The sequence below is a fragment of the Phacochoerus africanus genome, chromosome 5, assembly GCF_016906955.1.
Source record: "Phacochoerus africanus isolate WHEZ1 chromosome 5, ROS_Pafr_v1, whole genome shotgun sequence".
In the NCBI taxonomy this organism is placed as follows: Eukaryota; Metazoa; Chordata; class Mammalia; order Artiodactyla; family Suidae; genus Phacochoerus; species Phacochoerus africanus.
Genome location: NC_062548.1, coordinates 72,957,978 through 72,974,937, shown reverse-complemented (window position 1 = coordinate 72,974,937; position 16,960 = coordinate 72,957,978). Strand labels below are relative to the sequence as shown.

The 16,960-nt window shown below is 53.0% G+C and overlaps 4 protein-coding genes across 6 annotated transcripts; 2 read left to right on the top strand and 2 right to left on the bottom strand.

Annotated features, from left to right (window-relative positions):
- Positions 1-363: 363 nt before the first annotated feature.
- Positions 364-3,900, top strand: INO80B (INO80 complex subunit B). Of its 2 annotated transcripts, XM_047781714.1 has the most exons (5): positions 364-512; positions 743-935; positions 1,153-1,271; positions 1,440-1,609; positions 3,282-3,900. In XM_047781714.1, exons 1-5 carry the CDS (start codon positions 455-457, stop codon positions 3,810-3,812), a joined length of 1,071 nt encoding a protein of 356 aa, XP_047637670.1. In that variant the 5' UTR covers positions 364-454; the 3' UTR covers positions 3,813-3,900. The 2 variants fall into 2 exon arrangements, with proteins under 2 accessions (XP_047637670.1, XP_047637669.1); XM_047781713.1 differs by lacking the exon at positions 364-512 and having other exon boundaries at positions 565-935.
- A 108-nt stretch (positions 3,901-4,008) lies between these two features.
- Positions 4,009-6,785, top strand: WBP1 (WW domain binding protein 1). Of its 2 annotated transcripts, XM_047781715.1 has the most exons (5): positions 4,009-4,604; positions 4,931-5,032; positions 5,548-5,650; positions 5,770-5,946; positions 6,117-6,785. In XM_047781715.1, the coding sequence occupies exons 1-5, from the start codon at positions 4,536-4,538 to the stop codon at positions 6,575-6,577; spliced, it is 912 nt and encodes a 303-aa protein (XP_047637671.1). In that variant the 5' UTR covers positions 4,009-4,535; the 3' UTR covers positions 6,578-6,785. The 2 variants fall into 2 exon arrangements, with proteins under 2 accessions (XP_047637671.1, XP_047637672.1); XM_047781716.1 differs by lacking the exon at positions 4,931-5,032.
- Positions 6,786-6,947: 162 nt separating this feature from the next.
- Positions 6,948-10,729, bottom strand: MOGS (mannosyl-oligosaccharide glucosidase). Its single transcript, XM_047781712.1, has 4 exons — positions 10,225-10,729; positions 9,811-10,037; positions 9,137-9,333; positions 6,948-8,897 (listed from the first exon to the last, which is right to left on the bottom strand). The coding sequence occupies exons 1-4, from the start codon at positions 10,574-10,576 to the stop codon at positions 7,154-7,156; spliced, it is 2,520 nt and encodes an 839-aa protein (XP_047637668.1). The 5' UTR covers positions 10,577-10,729; the 3' UTR covers positions 6,948-7,153.
- A 4,669-nt stretch (positions 10,730-15,398) lies between these two features.
- Positions 15,399-16,889, bottom strand: MRPL53 (mitochondrial ribosomal protein L53). The gene is made up of 3 exons (XM_047781711.1): positions 16,480-16,889; positions 16,268-16,380; positions 15,399-16,175 (listed from the first exon to the last, which is right to left on the bottom strand). Exons 1-3 carry the CDS (start codon positions 16,569-16,571, stop codon positions 16,042-16,044), a joined length of 339 nt encoding a protein of 112 aa, XP_047637667.1. The 5' UTR covers positions 16,572-16,889; the 3' UTR covers positions 15,399-16,041.
- Between the last annotated feature and the right edge of the window lie 71 nt (positions 16,890-16,960).

Sequence of the window (16,960 nt, the reverse complement as noted above, 5' to 3'; positions counted from 1 at the left end):
AGGCTTTCTGCCATTTTGCCCTCAATATCGTTATCTTACGTACTCCTCCAAACTGCACATTCCTTCAAGGCAGAGAGAAGTGCTCATACTCATCTTTGTATTCTCATAACCTGGATCCGAATTTAGTCCGGAACATACGTTCATCAGGCTTGAGTGTAACAATAATTGAATCGCCCGCGCTGAGTTCTGATCTTAATTGTGGCGATGCGCAGCCAGCTGACAGCTCCGCCAGTTCGAGCGGTCCGGCCCTCAGAGATACCGGAACTTTTGCTGGAAGGACTGTTGTTTCTCCCGGAGAATTTTAGCCTCAAAGCGTGCCCCGCACAAGCATGGTTGCTACGCACCGGAAGTAGCCGATTTTTTTTTTTACTGGAGTTAAGTTATTCCGCGGGGCGGAAAAGGTGTGTCTGCATGTGTTCGGACTATTTCCAGCCCCCTTTCCTCGCAGGGCCCCATGAGCAAGCTGTGGCGGCGCGGGAGCACCTCTGGGGCTATGGAGGCCCATGAGCCGGGTAAGAGCGGGTCGATAAAGCAGCTTAGGCCTTCGCAGAAAAGGAATCTCTTTCTTGCTTCTCGGAGATGTCTGGGCGCCTCGCTACAGGTGGGAAGGAGAAAGGCGGGGCCGTTGTTATGGTAACAACGAACACCGCAGGAAGAGTAGGACCCCTGGGGGTAGTGGGTTCTTCAGCGCTTTCCTTGCCCGGCTCCCGCTATACACGGTTGACAGGCTCTCCTTCTGCAGGGGAAGCCCTGGAGTTGAGTCTGGCAGGTGCCCACGGCCACGGAGTGCACAAGAAAAAGCACAAGAAGCACAAGAAGAAGCACAAGAAGAAACACTACCAGGAAGAGGAGGCTGGGCCCACGCAGCCGTCTCCTGCTAAGCCCCAGCTCAAACTCAAAATCAAGCTGGGCGGGCAGGTCCTGGGCACCAAGAGGTGAGATCAAGAAAGCAAGGTTTTACCTGGGGGACTTTAGAAACAGGTAGAGATAGGAGACGCTGGCTGGGCTTTCTAGTAGACAGAGAATGGACACTGTGACTTCAGGGCCCAGATTAATGGAGCAAGAACCCAAAAGGGTGTAGGGAAGGCTGGACGGACTGAGCAGGCGGAGACAATTAATTGCTCAGCTTACAGAGTTGTTGCTTCTCTGCAGTGTTCCTACCTTCACTGTGATCCCTGAGGGTCCTCGCTCACCTTCTCCCCTTATGGTTGTGGACAACGAAGAGGAACCTATGGAAGGTGTTCCCCTTGAGCAGTACCGTGCCTGGCTGGGTGAGAAGGATTTGGAGGTGGAAAAATTGGGTTTCTCATTATATCTGGTTAAGGGAAGGAGGTTTGTTCTGAGGAAGGTGAGGATTTTGAGTGTCCCAGTACTAACTTGGCCGAATTGGGTTCCCCATCTGAACAATTCTACTTTAGCTCTCCACCTTTCCTTTCCAGATGAAGACAGTAATCTGTCCCCCTCCCCACTTCGGGACCTGTCCGGGGGCCTAGGGGGTCAGGAGGAAGAGGAGGAACAGAGGTGGTTGGATGCTTTGGAGAAGGGGGAGCTTGATGACAATGGAGATCTCAAGAAGGAAATCAATGAACGGCTGCTCACTGCCCGACAGGTAAGTTGGTTCATTCTTTATTCAATTACCAAATACACATGGAGAACTTTCTGTGTTCCAAGAACTTTGCTAGGCAGCAAGAATAACAGCAGTGGAAGGACAGACAAGATTTCTGTTCTCATGGAACTGGTACTTGTGCATGTGTCTGTGTTGGTGTAAATAAGTAAACAGTAGGAGTTCCCGTTGTGGCGCAGTGGTTAACGAATCCCACTAGGAACCATGAGGTTGCAGGTTCGATCCCCGCCCTTGCTCAGTGGGTTAAGGATCCGGCGTTGCCGTGAGCTGTGGTGTAGGTTGCAGACGCGGCTTGGACCCCGCGTTGCTGTGGCTCTGGCGTAGGCCGGTGGCTACAGCTCCAATTCGACCCCTAGCCTGGGAACCTCCATATGCCGCGGGTGCGGCCCAAGAAATAGCAACAACAACAACAAAAGACAAAAAAAAAGTAAACAGTAAATAAGTAATTTCAAAAAGCTATAAGGGCTGGAGTTCCCATCGTGGCTCAGTGGTTAACGAATCTGACTAGGAACCATGAGGTTGCAGGTTCGATCCCTGGCCTTGCTCAGTGGGTTAAGGATCCAGCATTGCCCTAAGCTGTGGTGTAGGTCACAGAGGCAGCTCGGATCCCGCATTGCTGCGGCTCTGGTGTAGGCCGGCAGCTACAGCTCCAATTCGACCCCTAGCCTGGGAACCTCCATATGCTGCTGGAGTGGCCCTAGAAAAGGCAAAAAGACAAAAAAAAAACTGTAAGGGTTATAATGAAAATAGGGTGATGAAATAGAAAATAGTAGAAAAGAAACAACATTAGAGAGGGTAGTAGTGTTGGAAGATCTCTCTTAAGAGATAACATTTCTAATACCAGAGGAGCTTTCCAGGCAGGGAGACCTGCAAGGGCAGTGGCTCAGAGTGGAATAGTGGTCAAGGATACCACTAAGTTGTGACTACCATGAAAGGATTATTTGTATAGAAGTGAAATGTTTGATTTATAGTTCAGTAGTTTACTTTGGTTTCTTAGTGGTGGTAAGGGATAGAAACAAGACCAGGTAGGAAGCTGGTTGAGGTAGTCAAGTAAGAGATGGTGTATAGGGAAGTTCTCATGTGACTCAAGTGGGTTAAGGATCCTGTTTCCGCAGCTGTGGCGCCAGTTGCAACTGCTGACTGTGTTCAGGAACTTCCACTTGCCTCGGGTGCAGAGAGTTGGGGTGCAGGTTGAGGTGGGGTGGTGTTGGCTTGAACCAAGATGAAGTTGTGGAGATGGAAAAAATCAGATGGATTCTGGAGATGTTTAGGAAATAGACACTTGTTGGGGGAAGGAGAGGAATCAGTGTTAATCCTGAGTTTGAGGGTTGAGCATTTATCCAGTTGATGCTATTCACTGAGATAAAAAGATTTTTTTTTAAACAACAACAAAAAAGCCTCCCGAGAGCTATTACAGAGTGTTGGTATGCAGGGCAGGTAGGTAACATTACTAATGCAAGTAGAGTCAAGGAACTAAAGCTGAAAGTCTGGAGACCTTGGGAGAAGGCAGTATGAAGGGCTCCTGGAGAGGGTGTTCATGCCACCCCTTCTCTCGGGGACTGCTCTCAAGACCCACTTTCCATGTCCCCTCTTGCCTCTGCCCTGCTAAAACCTCTCTTCCCCCTATTCTGACATCCTCTCATCTGGCTCTCCCTAGAGAGCTCTGCTGCAGAAGGCTCGGAGCCAGCCTTCCCCAATGCTGTCACTACCTGTGGCTGGGGGCTGCCCGGCCCCAGCTCTCACAGAGGAGATGCTGCTGAAGCGTGAGGAGCGGGCGCGGAAGAGGAGGCTGCAGGCGGCTCGGCGGGCAGAGGAGCACAAGAACCAGACTATTGAGCGCCTCACCAAGACTGCGGCGCCCAGCGGGCGAGGAGGCCGAGGGGCTGCGCGGGGCGAGCGGCGGGGAGGGCGGACCTCAGCCCCGGCCCCCATGGTGCGCTACAGTAGCGGGGCACAGGGTTCCACCCTTTCCTTCCCACCTGGCGTTCCGGCCCCCGCGCCTGTGTCTCAGCGGCCATGCCCATCTGGCCCTCCTCCTCGATGCTCTGTCCCCGGTTGCCCCCATCCGCGACGCTACGCCTGCTCCCGCACCGGCCAAGCACTCTGCAGCCTTCAGTGCTACCGCATCAACCTGCAGATGCGGCTGGGTGGACCTGAGGGCCCCGGATCCCCACTTTTGGCTACTTAAAGCCTTCACCCAACTCGGACTCTGCGCCTTCTCTGTCCCCTGTTTTCAGTGTCTTCCTCACCGTATTAAATTTCATCCGGTGCCCTGACTTGTACAGAATTGGGGGAACGGGGTATGGGCAGGCCAATTCCCTGTACAAACATCTTGCCCCCATCGGAGCCTGCGTGGACTCCAGGGAACAGTAGCCGCTAAGCAGCCAGACTCCCGGTGGGCTACTGGGACCCCGCCTCTTCCAGCGGGATTACCTGGAGTGTTCAGGGTTTTGGCGTCACCCCGAAAATAGAGCTCAAGCCAATCAGCGGGAACTTTGCTGTCCCAGGCGGCCATTCATTGGCTGATAACTCAAAGCCGGTTCTGTTGTTCACATTGGCTGTCGTCGCTGTCACTCAGGGCCATGGGTCGAATCTTACCCCGCTCTTTGTCTGTGCAAGCGCTTGTCGTCTGGGAGAGTGGCGGAGGCTCTGCTGTAGATTGGTCACAGGGATAAGCCTGTGATCGTTCCCATTGGCTGGTCTGTCGAAGGGTGACGCGGATTGGTAGGACGGAACAACCTAGGTGCTAGTTGGCAGAGCTCTCGCTGGATGGAATCTCCGGTCGGGGAGTGATGGTGGCGGCAGAGAAGATGGGCCGGGCAGGGACCATGGCGGTGGCAGCAGAGGTGGCAGGGGCGGGGCAGCTGGCAGTAGAGGAGGCTTTGGTTTTCAGGGGGCTGTAGGTGGAGGCATGGCTCGTGCCAGCGGCGGGAACGGAAGCGAGGAGGCCTGGGGGGCACTTCGAGTGCCGCAACAGCAGGTATCCCAACAGCTCCAAAAACCTATCGCGACAGCCATTTATTTCTTTTTCCTGTTTCCTTGTCCCTTCCTTTTGTGGGGTGGGGAGGAACTCACGGAGACAAAGGTACTGTGAAGTTCCCAGATATGCCCCTTCCACTCTTTGTCTAAACTTTAACATAGACGCAGTTGACTTTGCCTGCAGCTTCATAAACCCCATCTCTTGGCTGCAGTGGAAGTTTGCAGTGGCTCTCCAGTGACCAGAGGCATAGGGAGGCCCCAGGGAAGCTCCCTCTGTCTTGCAACAGTTATTTGTGATGTTTTTCTATGTGCCTATTGTCACAACAGAGTCCCGCAGCGTCTTCTCTTGAGGGAGCAATTTGGAGAAGAGCTGGAGCCCAGACTCGCGCCCTGGATGCCATCATTTATCATCCACAGCATTCCCATCTGGTTGGGAGCCCTGTCCTGGGTCTCACACTGCCCTCCACCCCCTACCCTAGGAAGCCTGAGACCCAGGGTGGAAAAACCCCTCTTGGGGGTGGAGACTGGCAGACTTTGGGGAATGAGGAAAACATTTTAGCTTTGGAAACTACCTTAAACCCTTTACCCGTTGTCTTGAGACTTTAAGATAGCTCAGACTGTCTTCTGACTTCTGCCAAAACACTCCCTTAACAGCAAACACCCTGGGGAGTCTGACTTGTGTATGAAAAAAGTCTCCTATGTGCAGAGCTGAAATCTACCCCTCGGAATGTCCACCACTTGCAGCTTATTCTCTAGACTGATTCTTGCTATTCCAAATCCTCTTCTATGCTGGCAGCCCTTCAGATATTTGACACTTGACTGTCTCCCGCCCCATAGATTACTCCATTGACAGGGTGGGATTGTGTTTGTATATGTAGGGGGTGGGGGTGGACAGTGCCTTGGGCTGGAATTTCCCTTGGCTCCAAGTGCCTCCTTGCTCCCAGCTTCGAGAGCTGTGCCCAGGAGTGAACAACCAGCCCTACCTCTGTGAGAGTGGTCACTGCTGCGGGGAGACCGGCTGCTGCACCTACTACTATGAGCTATGGTGTGAGTCTCTAAGGGGGCTCTCCTCGGGTCCTTCTGCCCACCTGCCTTTGGACCTCAGCCTTCAAGGACGCTTCTCTGCATGGGTGGTATCTAAGACTCTTCTTCCTCACCTCCTGCAGGGTTCTGGCTCCTCTGGACTGTCCTCATTCTTTTTAGCTGCTGCTGCGCCTTCCGCCATCGACGGGCTAAACTCCGGCTGCAGCAACAGCAGCGGCAGCGTGAGATCAACTTGTTGGCCTACCACGGGGCATGCCATGGGGCTGGTCCTGCCCCTGCTGGCTCACTGCTTGACCTTCGTGAGTGACCTGAGGCTCTGGGATCACTCCAGGGGCCCCTCCCAAGCCAGGACCCTGACTCATCCCACATTCCCTTTTCGAACATTTCAGGACACACTTTTCCCTAATAGGAAAGAGACCATCATCCCACCCCTGGTTGCCTCCAGCCAACCTGCCATTCTTTCCTGCAGGCCTCCTCAGCGCCTTCAAACCCCCAGCCTATGAGGATGTGGTTCACCGCCCCGGCACACCACCGCCTCCTTACACTGCAGCCTCAGGCTGCCCCTCGACAGCTTCCAGTGAATGCACTTGCTCCTCCTCTGCTTCTAGCTGCCCTGCCCACAGCGAGGGAACAAATGTGGAAGGTGTTTCCTCCCACCAGAGTACCCCCCCTCATCAGGAGGGTGAGCCTGGGGCAGGGGTGAGCCCTGCCCCCACACCCCCCTCCTGCCGCTATCGCCGCCTCACTGGTGACTCAGGTATTGAGCTCTGCCCTTGTCCTGACTCCAGTGAAGGTGAGCCAGCCGAGGAGGCTAGGGCTGGTGCCACCCCACCAGACGTGGAGGGACAGTCTCCTTGTGCACCGCCCCTAAATCCCATCCCCCAGGTCTCTCCCCTGGGGCTGGCTTCCAGTGAGGGGGACATCCCATAAGCAGCTCTGGGAGGGTGGGTGGGTTGCTTGCCCACCAGAAATAACCCTGTTCCCAACGCCCTGAGTTTTCCTCGGCCTCTTTCTGCCCTCCTGGAATCTGAAAGGGCTGGAGTCCTGAGGGGAAGGGCAGTGTTTGGGGGACTGTGCTAGCTCTACCCCCCAAAGACATACACAGAAGCCTTTGATCTCATTAAAGAGATGTGAACCAGCTGCTTGTGGATTTGGGTGGACTAGTGCTCAACTTGCTGCATTGCACTTGACCTGACTAGATTTGGAGGACTCAATGGCCACTTTTTCCACGGGCTCTGAAGGGCTGGACTGAGCTAAGACCTCTTGGTGAGGCAAAGCCGGCGAAAGCAATAGAGTTGAGTATGGTTTTCCAATTTATTTAGAAAAATAGACTCTTAAGTTCACATTCACCCCAGGGCTATGTGGGATGACAGTAAGGAGACCCCTGAGATGAGCTGAGGAGGGTTTGAAGCATTGGTATCTGAGGGCTGGGGGCAGAAGCAAGAGACCGTGTCCCTCTAGTCCAGAGAGGAACAAGGGGTCTGGCTCCCCTCCCATCCTCCCACTTCAGTAGTCTTCAGCCATGGCCAGTAGGACAAGGCTGGTCCAGCCCTGGAAGGGGCGGCAGCCCATGCCCCGCCCATCCCGGTCACTGTACTGCTCCCACAGGAACCCTGTGGCCTGGTATTGCCGCCACACGTTGCCCACCAGATTGGCACGCAGCTCTCTATGGAGCTTGGCTGCACGGGCCTGGTAGGGGCCCTCCAGATGCCCATAGTGGTGAAGGGCCCCCAAGGCCAGGTAGTTGATATTGAGCCACACAGCGCCCCGCCAGTAGGGAGGGTCATGCTCTGAATTGCGCTGGCTGTAAAAGGGGCTGGATGCTGCGAGGGAGCGCAAACCAAAGGGGCTCCAGAGATGACGGCTGTCAGCTAGAACGTCCAGCAGGGGCCCAAGGCGGGATGAGTTGGGGTCCAGCAGCCGCAGCAGAAAGGGAAAAAGGCTGACATAGCCCAAGGCATCCACATATTGTAAGTGAGGGTGGGGCCGGCCCACCACTCGCACCATCCCCTGGGGAGGCCGAGGCTTCAGCTGCACTGCTTTTGTGTGGTTCCCAAAGTCTGCAAAGACTCCTAGCTCTGGAGCCCAGTGCAGCTCATCCAGGCTCTCTTCAGCTTCCAGTGAGACAGCCAACGGGCCCAGCTCTGCAGCTGCCTCAGCCTCTCCCAGCTGCTCTGCCAGCCGCATCAACACACGGGCACCCAGTGCCACCCAGCATCGCAGGTCCAGGTGCCGCTCAGTAGCTGAAGGGTGTGAAGCCCGGGGATAGTCATCCAGCCCTGAAGGCAGCGTCTTGGGGTTCAGTAAGGTTGGCAAGGCTGGGTCCCGGCCCCGCCAGCGGTAAGAGAGTGGTACCAGCCCTGCCTGGCTCTGATGAAGCCAGGAGAACCAGGCATGCAGGCGGGGGAAGGCCCTGCGAAGGAAGGCAAGGTCGGCAGGGTCACCACCCTCCAGCATGTGGGCTACAGGCAAAAGCAGGGTTGGGGGGTTGGCATGGGCGGTCCGTTGCACCAGGAACTCTGGGGGCACCCGGGCTCGGGCCTCATCCCCCAGTATCTGCTCCCGCCCAATCCAACCGTCAGCATTGAGCAGCCCCAGCCAGTGGCCTAGGGCCTCCCGGGTGAGTCTGGGATCCCACCGCTGGACCACCAGCTGGTGAAAGCCCTCATCCCAGAGGAAGCCTCGCGGGAAGAATGACCGGGAGGGCACTGCTGTGAAGAGAGGGACAGGTGGAAAGAGGACTGGGTCCACCTTCTGCTCAGACCCTGCAACCCCCACGTCTGGCAACACCAGACCCTGTCCATAGAAGTAGCCAATACCACCAAGAAGGCCACTGAGGGCAGCCTGGCCCAAAGCCTGCTCCTCAGGGCTCAGGCCCTTCTCCTTTAGCCGGAAGGTCTTCTCAAAGCGCTTTCTAAAGGTTTCAGCATGGCTTTCCAGGGCCTGGGTCAGCAGACTGCCTGCCAGCTGCTCCAAGGCTTGACTTCCTCCTGCCCGGGCACTGCCTGATTCAAACACGAACTCCACGGAAAAGGGGACTTTCAGTGTCACCTGTTGTATCAAGAATTGCCCTTGTCCCTGTCGTTGCCCACTTGGGCCTCTGTCCTCCCACTTCAGAGATCCTGGCAAGCCAAGGTAGCGTTCAGGGGAGGCCCCTGGGGGCCGATGCTGAAACCAGCTATTTAGACGACTCTTCACCATCTCTGTCAGCAAGGGGAGTCCTGGGTTGGAGGACCAGAAGACATTGTAGCTTAAAAGGAAAAAAATAAATAGGAAATATTACTCAGGAGGAAGTAGTGTGGGGGCTGTAAAGAAACAGGAGGTGGTCAGGAGTCGGGACAGGAAGGTCTTGGCAATGCAGGGAACATGGAGGCTGGTGAGAAGGGAAATAACTGGTGGAAAGAGGACAGAGTGGGGGTGATAGAAATCAGGCTAAGTCAGCATCCATTCCACCCTTACCACCACCCCACCCTCTCTTCCCCCACTTACCTGCCATACTTGGGGGTGGTATCCCCTGGACTGGTTGGTGCCAGAAGTGTAAAGCGGAAGTCACCAAGCTCACTGGTGTGCCCACTGATGAACTTCAACTGCCCCTTGGCCCCAACCTCTGGCACTAGGACTTCCTTGCCATCTGTTACCACATAGAAGAACAGGGACACCAAAGGGAGGGCAGACGTACCTGAGGCCTGGGTGACCAAGGAGGATAGAAAACACAGCATTAGGTGAGCAGTCTCGCCCCTGAGAATCAGCCTTAGTAAGGGAAAGGGACACCAGGCAAAAGCAAGCTAGTAAACAATGTAACATTTGGCAGTGTTGAGAGTCACTGAGGGTGAGCACCAGGGGGATGAGAGAAAGCTTTGCACAGGGTTCTCTGGGAAATAATAGTACTTTTGTGCCATGGACTATGCTGAAAACTCTGCATGTCATTTCCTTTAATTCTTACAATCCTGGGAGTTAGGTGCTTTTTTGGTTTCCATTTTACAGACAAGAAAACCAAGGCTTAGAGACAGTAACAAGAGATGGTCATACAGGCAGCAGATTCAAATCAGGCAGCAGGACTCAGGGCCCCTGCTATTAACCCCCACTTTATCCCGTTTTTGCTGGCAGCAAAGGAAGGGTGGAGGGAGGCTGGGTTGGGGGAAGGGTGTCCTGCGGGCCCTGACCTGAGGCTCTACAGTCACTCTCCAGCTCCAGTCCCCTCCGTGCTGACCCCCAGGCCTCTTGACGAACTCAGTGGTGAGCCTTAAGGCCCCATCCTGGATGTGTTGCCGCCCGAAGGAGACACCGTCGTGGAACTCCCAGCCATAGGGACCCACGCCGTCCCCCTGCTCACACGTGTGCCTGAGCTTAGGGGTCCCTGGGGTGGTGCCTTGCTGCGCCCACATCAGTCCTGGGGGTAGAAGGGCCACGTAAGTCAAAGAGCATGCAGAGGACCTATCCCTCTGGGTCGCTGAGAACTCCAGGGTTATCCCTCTTCGTAAGTCTCCTGATCCGCTTCTCACCACCCTGGCTCTGGCGCGAAGCTGGGGCGCCCAGATTAAGTGCCCGCGTGCCTGCCCGCCCCAGGTCCAGGTTACCGGTGAGGAGGGGCTGCGGGCTGCGGGTCTTCATGCCGAAGTAGACGTGAGGGCGGTAGGTCCCCCAGAAGAGGTCCGGGGCTACAGAAGGGCTGGAAGAGTCGGGAGGCAGCGCCGGGGACGCGGAGTGCAGCGTGACCGCCCGCCGCACACGGTGCCAAGCCAGCAGCCAGGATCCCGACAGGCCCAGAACCAGAGATAGGACCAGGACCGCCAGAGCCACCCCCCGAACCGCGCCGCGGGCGCTGCCGCCTCGGCCATCCCGTCGCGCGGGGCCGCCTCGAGCCGCCCTCTCAGCGGTCCGCGCTCCGTCCGCCGGCGCTCCGCGGCGCCGCCTCTCGCCCCGAGCCATCCTGGCACGGAGGTCAGGGTCGAGGGCGCCCAGAGAGGCGGCAACGGAGCCGGGGTCCTGCCTCGCCTCCGCTCCCGCGCCGCGCCGGGCGACCACTGATCTGTCAGCCGCACCTGCCGGCCGGCGCCTCCCGCTCCGCTTCCTTCTCTCGCCGGAAGTCCCGCCCCGCCACGTCAGGCTGAGCCCCACAGCCCGGAACTGCCGTCCCCAGAGTGGGCCCGCTGGGCCGCATTCACTGATGGGCGATTATCTGGCGTTGTCATGGAGTTCACAGGCTAGTAGGAAAAACCAATCTCGCATTTCTTTTTTTTTTTCTTTTAATAACGACTGTATATTAAGAGCCTGAGACGCTATCCTGAGTGTTTTACATTTAACTGTTCCTACAAAAACAAAAACGAAACACCTTGGGAGTTTCCCTTATGGCTCAGTGGGTTAAGAACCTGGCATGAGAGGATGCGGGTTCGATCCTTGGCCTCAATCAGTGGGTTAAGCGTCTGGCGCCCAGTAGGTCCCAGATGCGTCTTGGATGGGTGTTGATGTGGCTGTGGTGTACTTCTGCAGCTGCAGCTCTGATTCAAGCCCTAGCCTAGGAATTTACATCTGCCACAGTTGCAGCCTTAAAAACAAAACAAAAACATTTAACTGCTCCCCACATCACCCCTCTAAGGTGGCAGAAAACTGGCTTAGAAAGTTCAAGTGGAGTTCCCGTCGTGGCGCAGTGGTTAACGAATCCGACTAGGAACCATGAGGTTGCGGGTTCAATCCCTGGCCTTGCTCAGTGGGTTAAGGATCCGCCGTTGCCTTGAGCTGTGGTATAGGTTGCAGACACGGCTCTTGGATCCTGAGTTGCTGTGGCTCTGGCGTAGGCCGGTGACTACAGCTCCGATTCGACCCCTAGCCTGGGAAATATGCCGCAGGAAGTGGCCCTCGAAAAGGCAAAAAGACAAAAAAAAAAAAAAAGTTCGAGTAACTTGGCCCTGGCCACAGAGCTAGGAAGTGTTTAGCTTGGAGCTTAGCTATAACTGAATCAGGCTGCATCATATAGTCCACACCCATGCCTTCTTGCCTAATGGAGTGTTCCCAGGAGGAAGCCTAAGAACTGTTCCAGCAGTGTCTCTAAGCGTCCCTGTGACTTTAGATAGGTAGTATCTCCACACAGTCTAGAATTCATTATCTAGATGAACCCTAAAAGGACCATAGTGGTGATGCATGTACTCCCCACCCCCACCCCCTTTTCTACAACCCAGGAAGCAAAGGTAATTTTATATCCAGGTCAGGGAAGGCTGTAGGAAGGAGGTAGCAAGGAGGCAGCGTCTGCACCTCACACTGGCCAAGAAGTGTCAACATTACTTTTTTTTTTTTGTCTCTGCCTTTTCTAGGGCTGCACCGGCAGCATGTGGAGGTTCCCAGGCTAGGGGTGTAATCAGAGCTGTAGCCACCGGCCTATGTCAGAGCCACAGCAACGTGGGATCCGAGCGGAGCCTGCGACCTACACCACAGCTCACAGCAATGCTGGATCCTTAACTCACTGAGCAAGGCCAGGGATCAAACCTGAAACCTCATGGTTACTCATCGGATTTGTTAACCACTGCTCCATGATGGGAACTCCTCAACATTACATTTGATGGTGGTTCATAGATGCAACTCAGATTCATAGTTACTTATTTCTCACCAACAGTTCAACATAAAAGGTATTTTCAGGAATTCCTGCTGTGGCGCATTGAAATCAGCAGTGCCTCTTCAATGCCAGGACGCTGACTTAACCCCTGGCCTGGGACAGTGAATTAAAGGATCCTGAGTTGCCACAGCTGTGGCACAGGTTGCAACTGCACCTCCCATCCGATCCTTGGCCTGGAAACTCATATGCTGAAGGGTGGCCAAAAAATATGTTTCATAAAATACAAATTCCTCTCATCCTCTTAAAAAACCCTACTCTACACCTTTATGCTCTTCTAGCTACTATCATGCCTCCCATCAAACTCTAATTATATAAAATTAACACTTCATGCCGCGTGCCTGCTTCTTCTATAATCTGATTTCTAGCCCCACTTTCCACTGGTAGACTTTTGTTTTGTTTTGTCTTTTTAGGGCTGTACCCACGGCATACGGAAGTTCCCATCCTAGGGGTTCAATTGGAGCTATAGCTACCAGCCTATACTACAGCTCACAGCAATGACGGATCCTTAACCCACTGAGCAAGGCCACAGGTGGAACCTTTGTCCTCATGGACACTAGTCAGATTCATTTCCCCTGAGCCACAACAGGAACTCCCCTTGTAGGCTTTTTCTCATTTAAAAATCACCTTCTGACCAAACCCAATGTTTGGTCCTGTCTTTCTTGCTACCATTGCACCTGGTCCACATCTATATTGTAGCACTTAGTACACACCTGAGTTTCATCATTTATCTTTATCTCAGTGATAATCCGTTATAGTCACAAGGTTGATACTAAATATTTGCACGCTCTGTATTAGGCACTATGCAAGGTGCTGGGGACACAGAGAAAACAGCTCAAGTTCACATTCCAGAAGCACAGTGCCAGCACTCAATCCATGTTTACAGCAATGTTTGAACCATCCCTATTTTTACAGATGAGGAGAGTGGTTAAGTCTAGCCAGAGATAAAAGCCGGTTAAGCCTATACCCAGGGAACTCAAATCTAGGTTGTCAGAATCCTTTTGTCTATAGCATAAGGGATCTTAGATACTAACACTCATTATGCTCACCCAGGGTTCTAGGTAGTTCATTCAATCCTCTCAACAGTCCTATGAGGTAGGTACTATTATCTCCATTTTACAAATGAGGAAACAGGCCTTGAGAGACTAAGTAATGTGTTCAAAGTTATATACCTATTTAAGGGAAAAGCTAGGATTTCAACCCCAAGTATTTTATTTATTTATTTATTTATTTTGTCATGGCTGTGGCATGCAGAAGTTCCCAGGCCAGGGATCAAACTCGAGTCACAGTAGTGACAACACTGAATCCTTAACTGCTAGGCCACCAGGGATCTCCTTCATTCTGGTTTTTCACTATACTCTACTGTCTCCTGATCATTTTCTTTCTTTTTTTTTTTTTGGTCTTTTTTTAGGGCCACATCAGTAGCATATGCAAGTTCCCAGGTGAGGGGTTGAATTGGAGTTGCAGCTGCCAGCTTACACCACAGCCACAGCAGTTTTCATTCTTTTAAGCAGAGAAGCAGTTCAGTGATGCAGTAGGAGGAAATGTATTTGGCAAAGTGCACAGAAGCCAGTGTCTAGAAATTCTTTTTTTTTTTTTTTGTCTTTTTGCCATTTCTAGGGGCACTCCCACGGCATATGGAGGTTCCCAGGCTAGGGGTCGAATCGGAGCCGTAGCCTCTGGCCTACTCCAAAGCCACATCAACGCGGGATCCGAGCCGCGTCTGCAACCTACACCACAGCTCACGGCAACGCCAGATCATTAACCCACTGAGCAAGGGCAGGGACCGAACCTGCAACCTCATGGTTCCTAGTCGGATTCGTTAACCACTGCGCCACGACGGGAACGCCTAGAAATTCTTGATTGCCTACCTGAACATTGTGAAGTTTTGCTTTAAATCTGTGACAATCAATTTTTCCCTACAATTCATGATAAGAAATAACTCTATACTGCAACCAGATACATACAGATAGACACATACACACATACTTTATGTAATATATATTTAAGGATATAACCATAATTATATGCTTAAAACTTGGGGGAGTTCCTGTTGTGGCTCAGCAGAAATGAATCTGACTTGTATCCATGATGATGCAAGTTCCATCTCTGGCATCGCTCAGTGGGTTAAGGATCCGGCATTGCCATGAGCTCTGGCATAGGCCAGTGAATATAGCTCCTATTCAACCTCTGGCCTGGGAACCTCCATATGCTGCAGGTGCAGCCTTAAAAAGACCAAAAAAAAAAAAAAAAAAAAAAAAAAAAAAACCAAAAAAAAAAACCTTGGATTGCTTAGGAGTTCCCATTGTGGTTCAGCAGTAACAAACCTGATTAGTATCCATGAGGATTCAGGTTCGATCCCTGGCCTTGCTCAGTGGGTTAAGGATCCAGCGTTGCTGTGAGCTATGGTGTAGGTTGCAGACGCAGCTCAGTTCTGGTGTGGCTGTGGCATAGGCCGGCAACTCTAGCTCCAATTCAACCCCTAGCCTGAGAGCTTACTTATCCCACATATTCGGCTCTAAAAAACAGCAAAAACAAACAAACAAACCCTTGGGTTGCTTAAAGAATACTTCCCATTCCATGTGCCATGCAATCTGATACTTTTTATTCTATTTTACTTTGTTTTTAAAGGCTGATTTAACCCCCTAAAATGATTTCGTGGTCAACAGTAAGGGTGCTAACCTGGTATGAGAAACACTTAGGCAATATTCTCTGAAACAAGTGGTAGTAAGACATAATATCAGCAATAAGCTTTGGAAAGATAGAAGTGGTTAGAAAAAAGGAGACCAGGTGGGAGAATACAACAATAATACAGGAGAATGAATGGGAATGGAGAGAAATTTCAGGAGTTTTCGTTTAAGACAGAACATTCTGAACTTACTCACTGAATATGCAGGGAAAGGAAGACGACACAACCAGTGATAATACTGTGGTTTCCAGCTCAAACAGCTGAACAGATGAAGTGTCTTTTAAAAAGTAATGAGGAAATCAAGGGAGGAAGCAACTATAGTTGAACCTTAAACAATGGGGGTGGGGGTGAGGATAAGGGGCCCAACCCTTCCACAGAGTTGAGAATGGGGGGGGGGGGTAACTTTACAGTCAGCATCGATGGTTCCACAACCAAGATTCAAAGAACCAACGATCATGTAGTACTGTAGTGCATGTTTATTGTAAAAACAGGCCTATAAGAGGACTTGTGCAGTTCAAACCACCGTTGTTCAAGGGTCAACAGTACAAAGTATGTAAGATTATCAGTTCTTTTTTGGACCAAGAGTGTTGGTGGAATTAGGAGCAATTTGAGATTAGAGCCAAACAGAAATGCAGAGTTTAACCCAAGAGGTTATGAGAGAAGATGAGATGCTCTAAAAATAGAGAAGAGAAAAAAGAGAGTAGTACACTTTTATGGTTAAGAGAAGAAAAAGGACCCAGGAGGAAAAGAAGTTCCACAACGGAGTGAATTAGCGTGGCAGCTGCCTCTAAGATGGAAAGACGAGGACTGAGAAAACAGCAACGGAAATAAGAGGTGCCTTGAGCAGTGGTGGGAAAAGCCAAACTCAAAAGGGTTACACAGTGATAAAGCTAAGAAAGCAAAATAAATTCAAGTTTGTCCAGGCCCCTCCCCAACTTCTCTCGACCCAGAAACACTGGTTGGATTTGTAGTCACAGGCCTTAATTTTTTCGGCGCTCCGCGGCCCTCCAGATAGTGATTTGAGTAATTAAGTTCTTCTTAGATAAGTGTCCTTAGCAGTCTCAGATTAAAATCTGCTTGTTGGAGGTCTCTTCCGCGCTGTCAGCGCCCGGTACTGGCGCTGGGCTTGTCCCCGCTCCCCGCCGCGCCCCTGGCCTGGATGTGGGAGGCGAAGGCAGTGAGCATCTCCTGGGCGGTGAGGTGAGCGCCGCGCATAATCAGGCGATGCCCATCTCCTGAGGAAGAAGCAGACGAGTAAGGAACTGGGAGGGCAGCGGGGCCGGGGCTGAGGGCGCGGGAATCCCGCCCGACTCCCCACCCGGCGCACCGAACAGCACGTCCACGCAGGGCTCGGAGCCGTCGTGCCTCACGTCCGCAATCACCGAGCAGTTGAGGTTGGTGCAGCGGACCTTCTCGCTGCTCACCGCCTGCAGGAAGGTCCTGCGGGGAGAAAACGACGTGAGCGCCGAGCCGAGGGAGCCAGACCCCCGGCGGGAGGAAGGCGCGCCCCTTCGCGCCCGCACTCCCTCCCCTTCGTACCTCGTAGACTCCACATTCTTCTCGAAGGGGCAGAATTGAACCCGAACCTGCTTGACAGCTCGCAGTCCGAGCCGAGCCAAGGCCGCCGCCATGGTGACCTCCGCCCCGGAAGGACTCGTGCGGGCGGAAGTGTGTGTAGCTACTGCGAGACGCGGTGGGCGGGCGACTTCCACCGACCCGCCCTCTGCGGAGGGCAGATTCTCCAGCCGGAGAGAAGGAGGCACAGGGTTTCGGGCGGGGGAGGGTCAAAGAACTCGGGCAGTAACTACTACCTGTCATTAATAGCACTCTTGTACCACGGTGAAGACAAATAAATAGCGCAAACCTGTTTGCACCTGGCCCCGGTAACATGTCTTCTACAGCCTTTTCTCCTCTGTACCCTGCTGTGCCAGACCTAGGTTAACATTGTCTTCAAGGGCTGGTGCCTTCCAAGGAAAGGGCACTACCACGGCAGGGATCATAAACCTACCAGGGGGTAAAC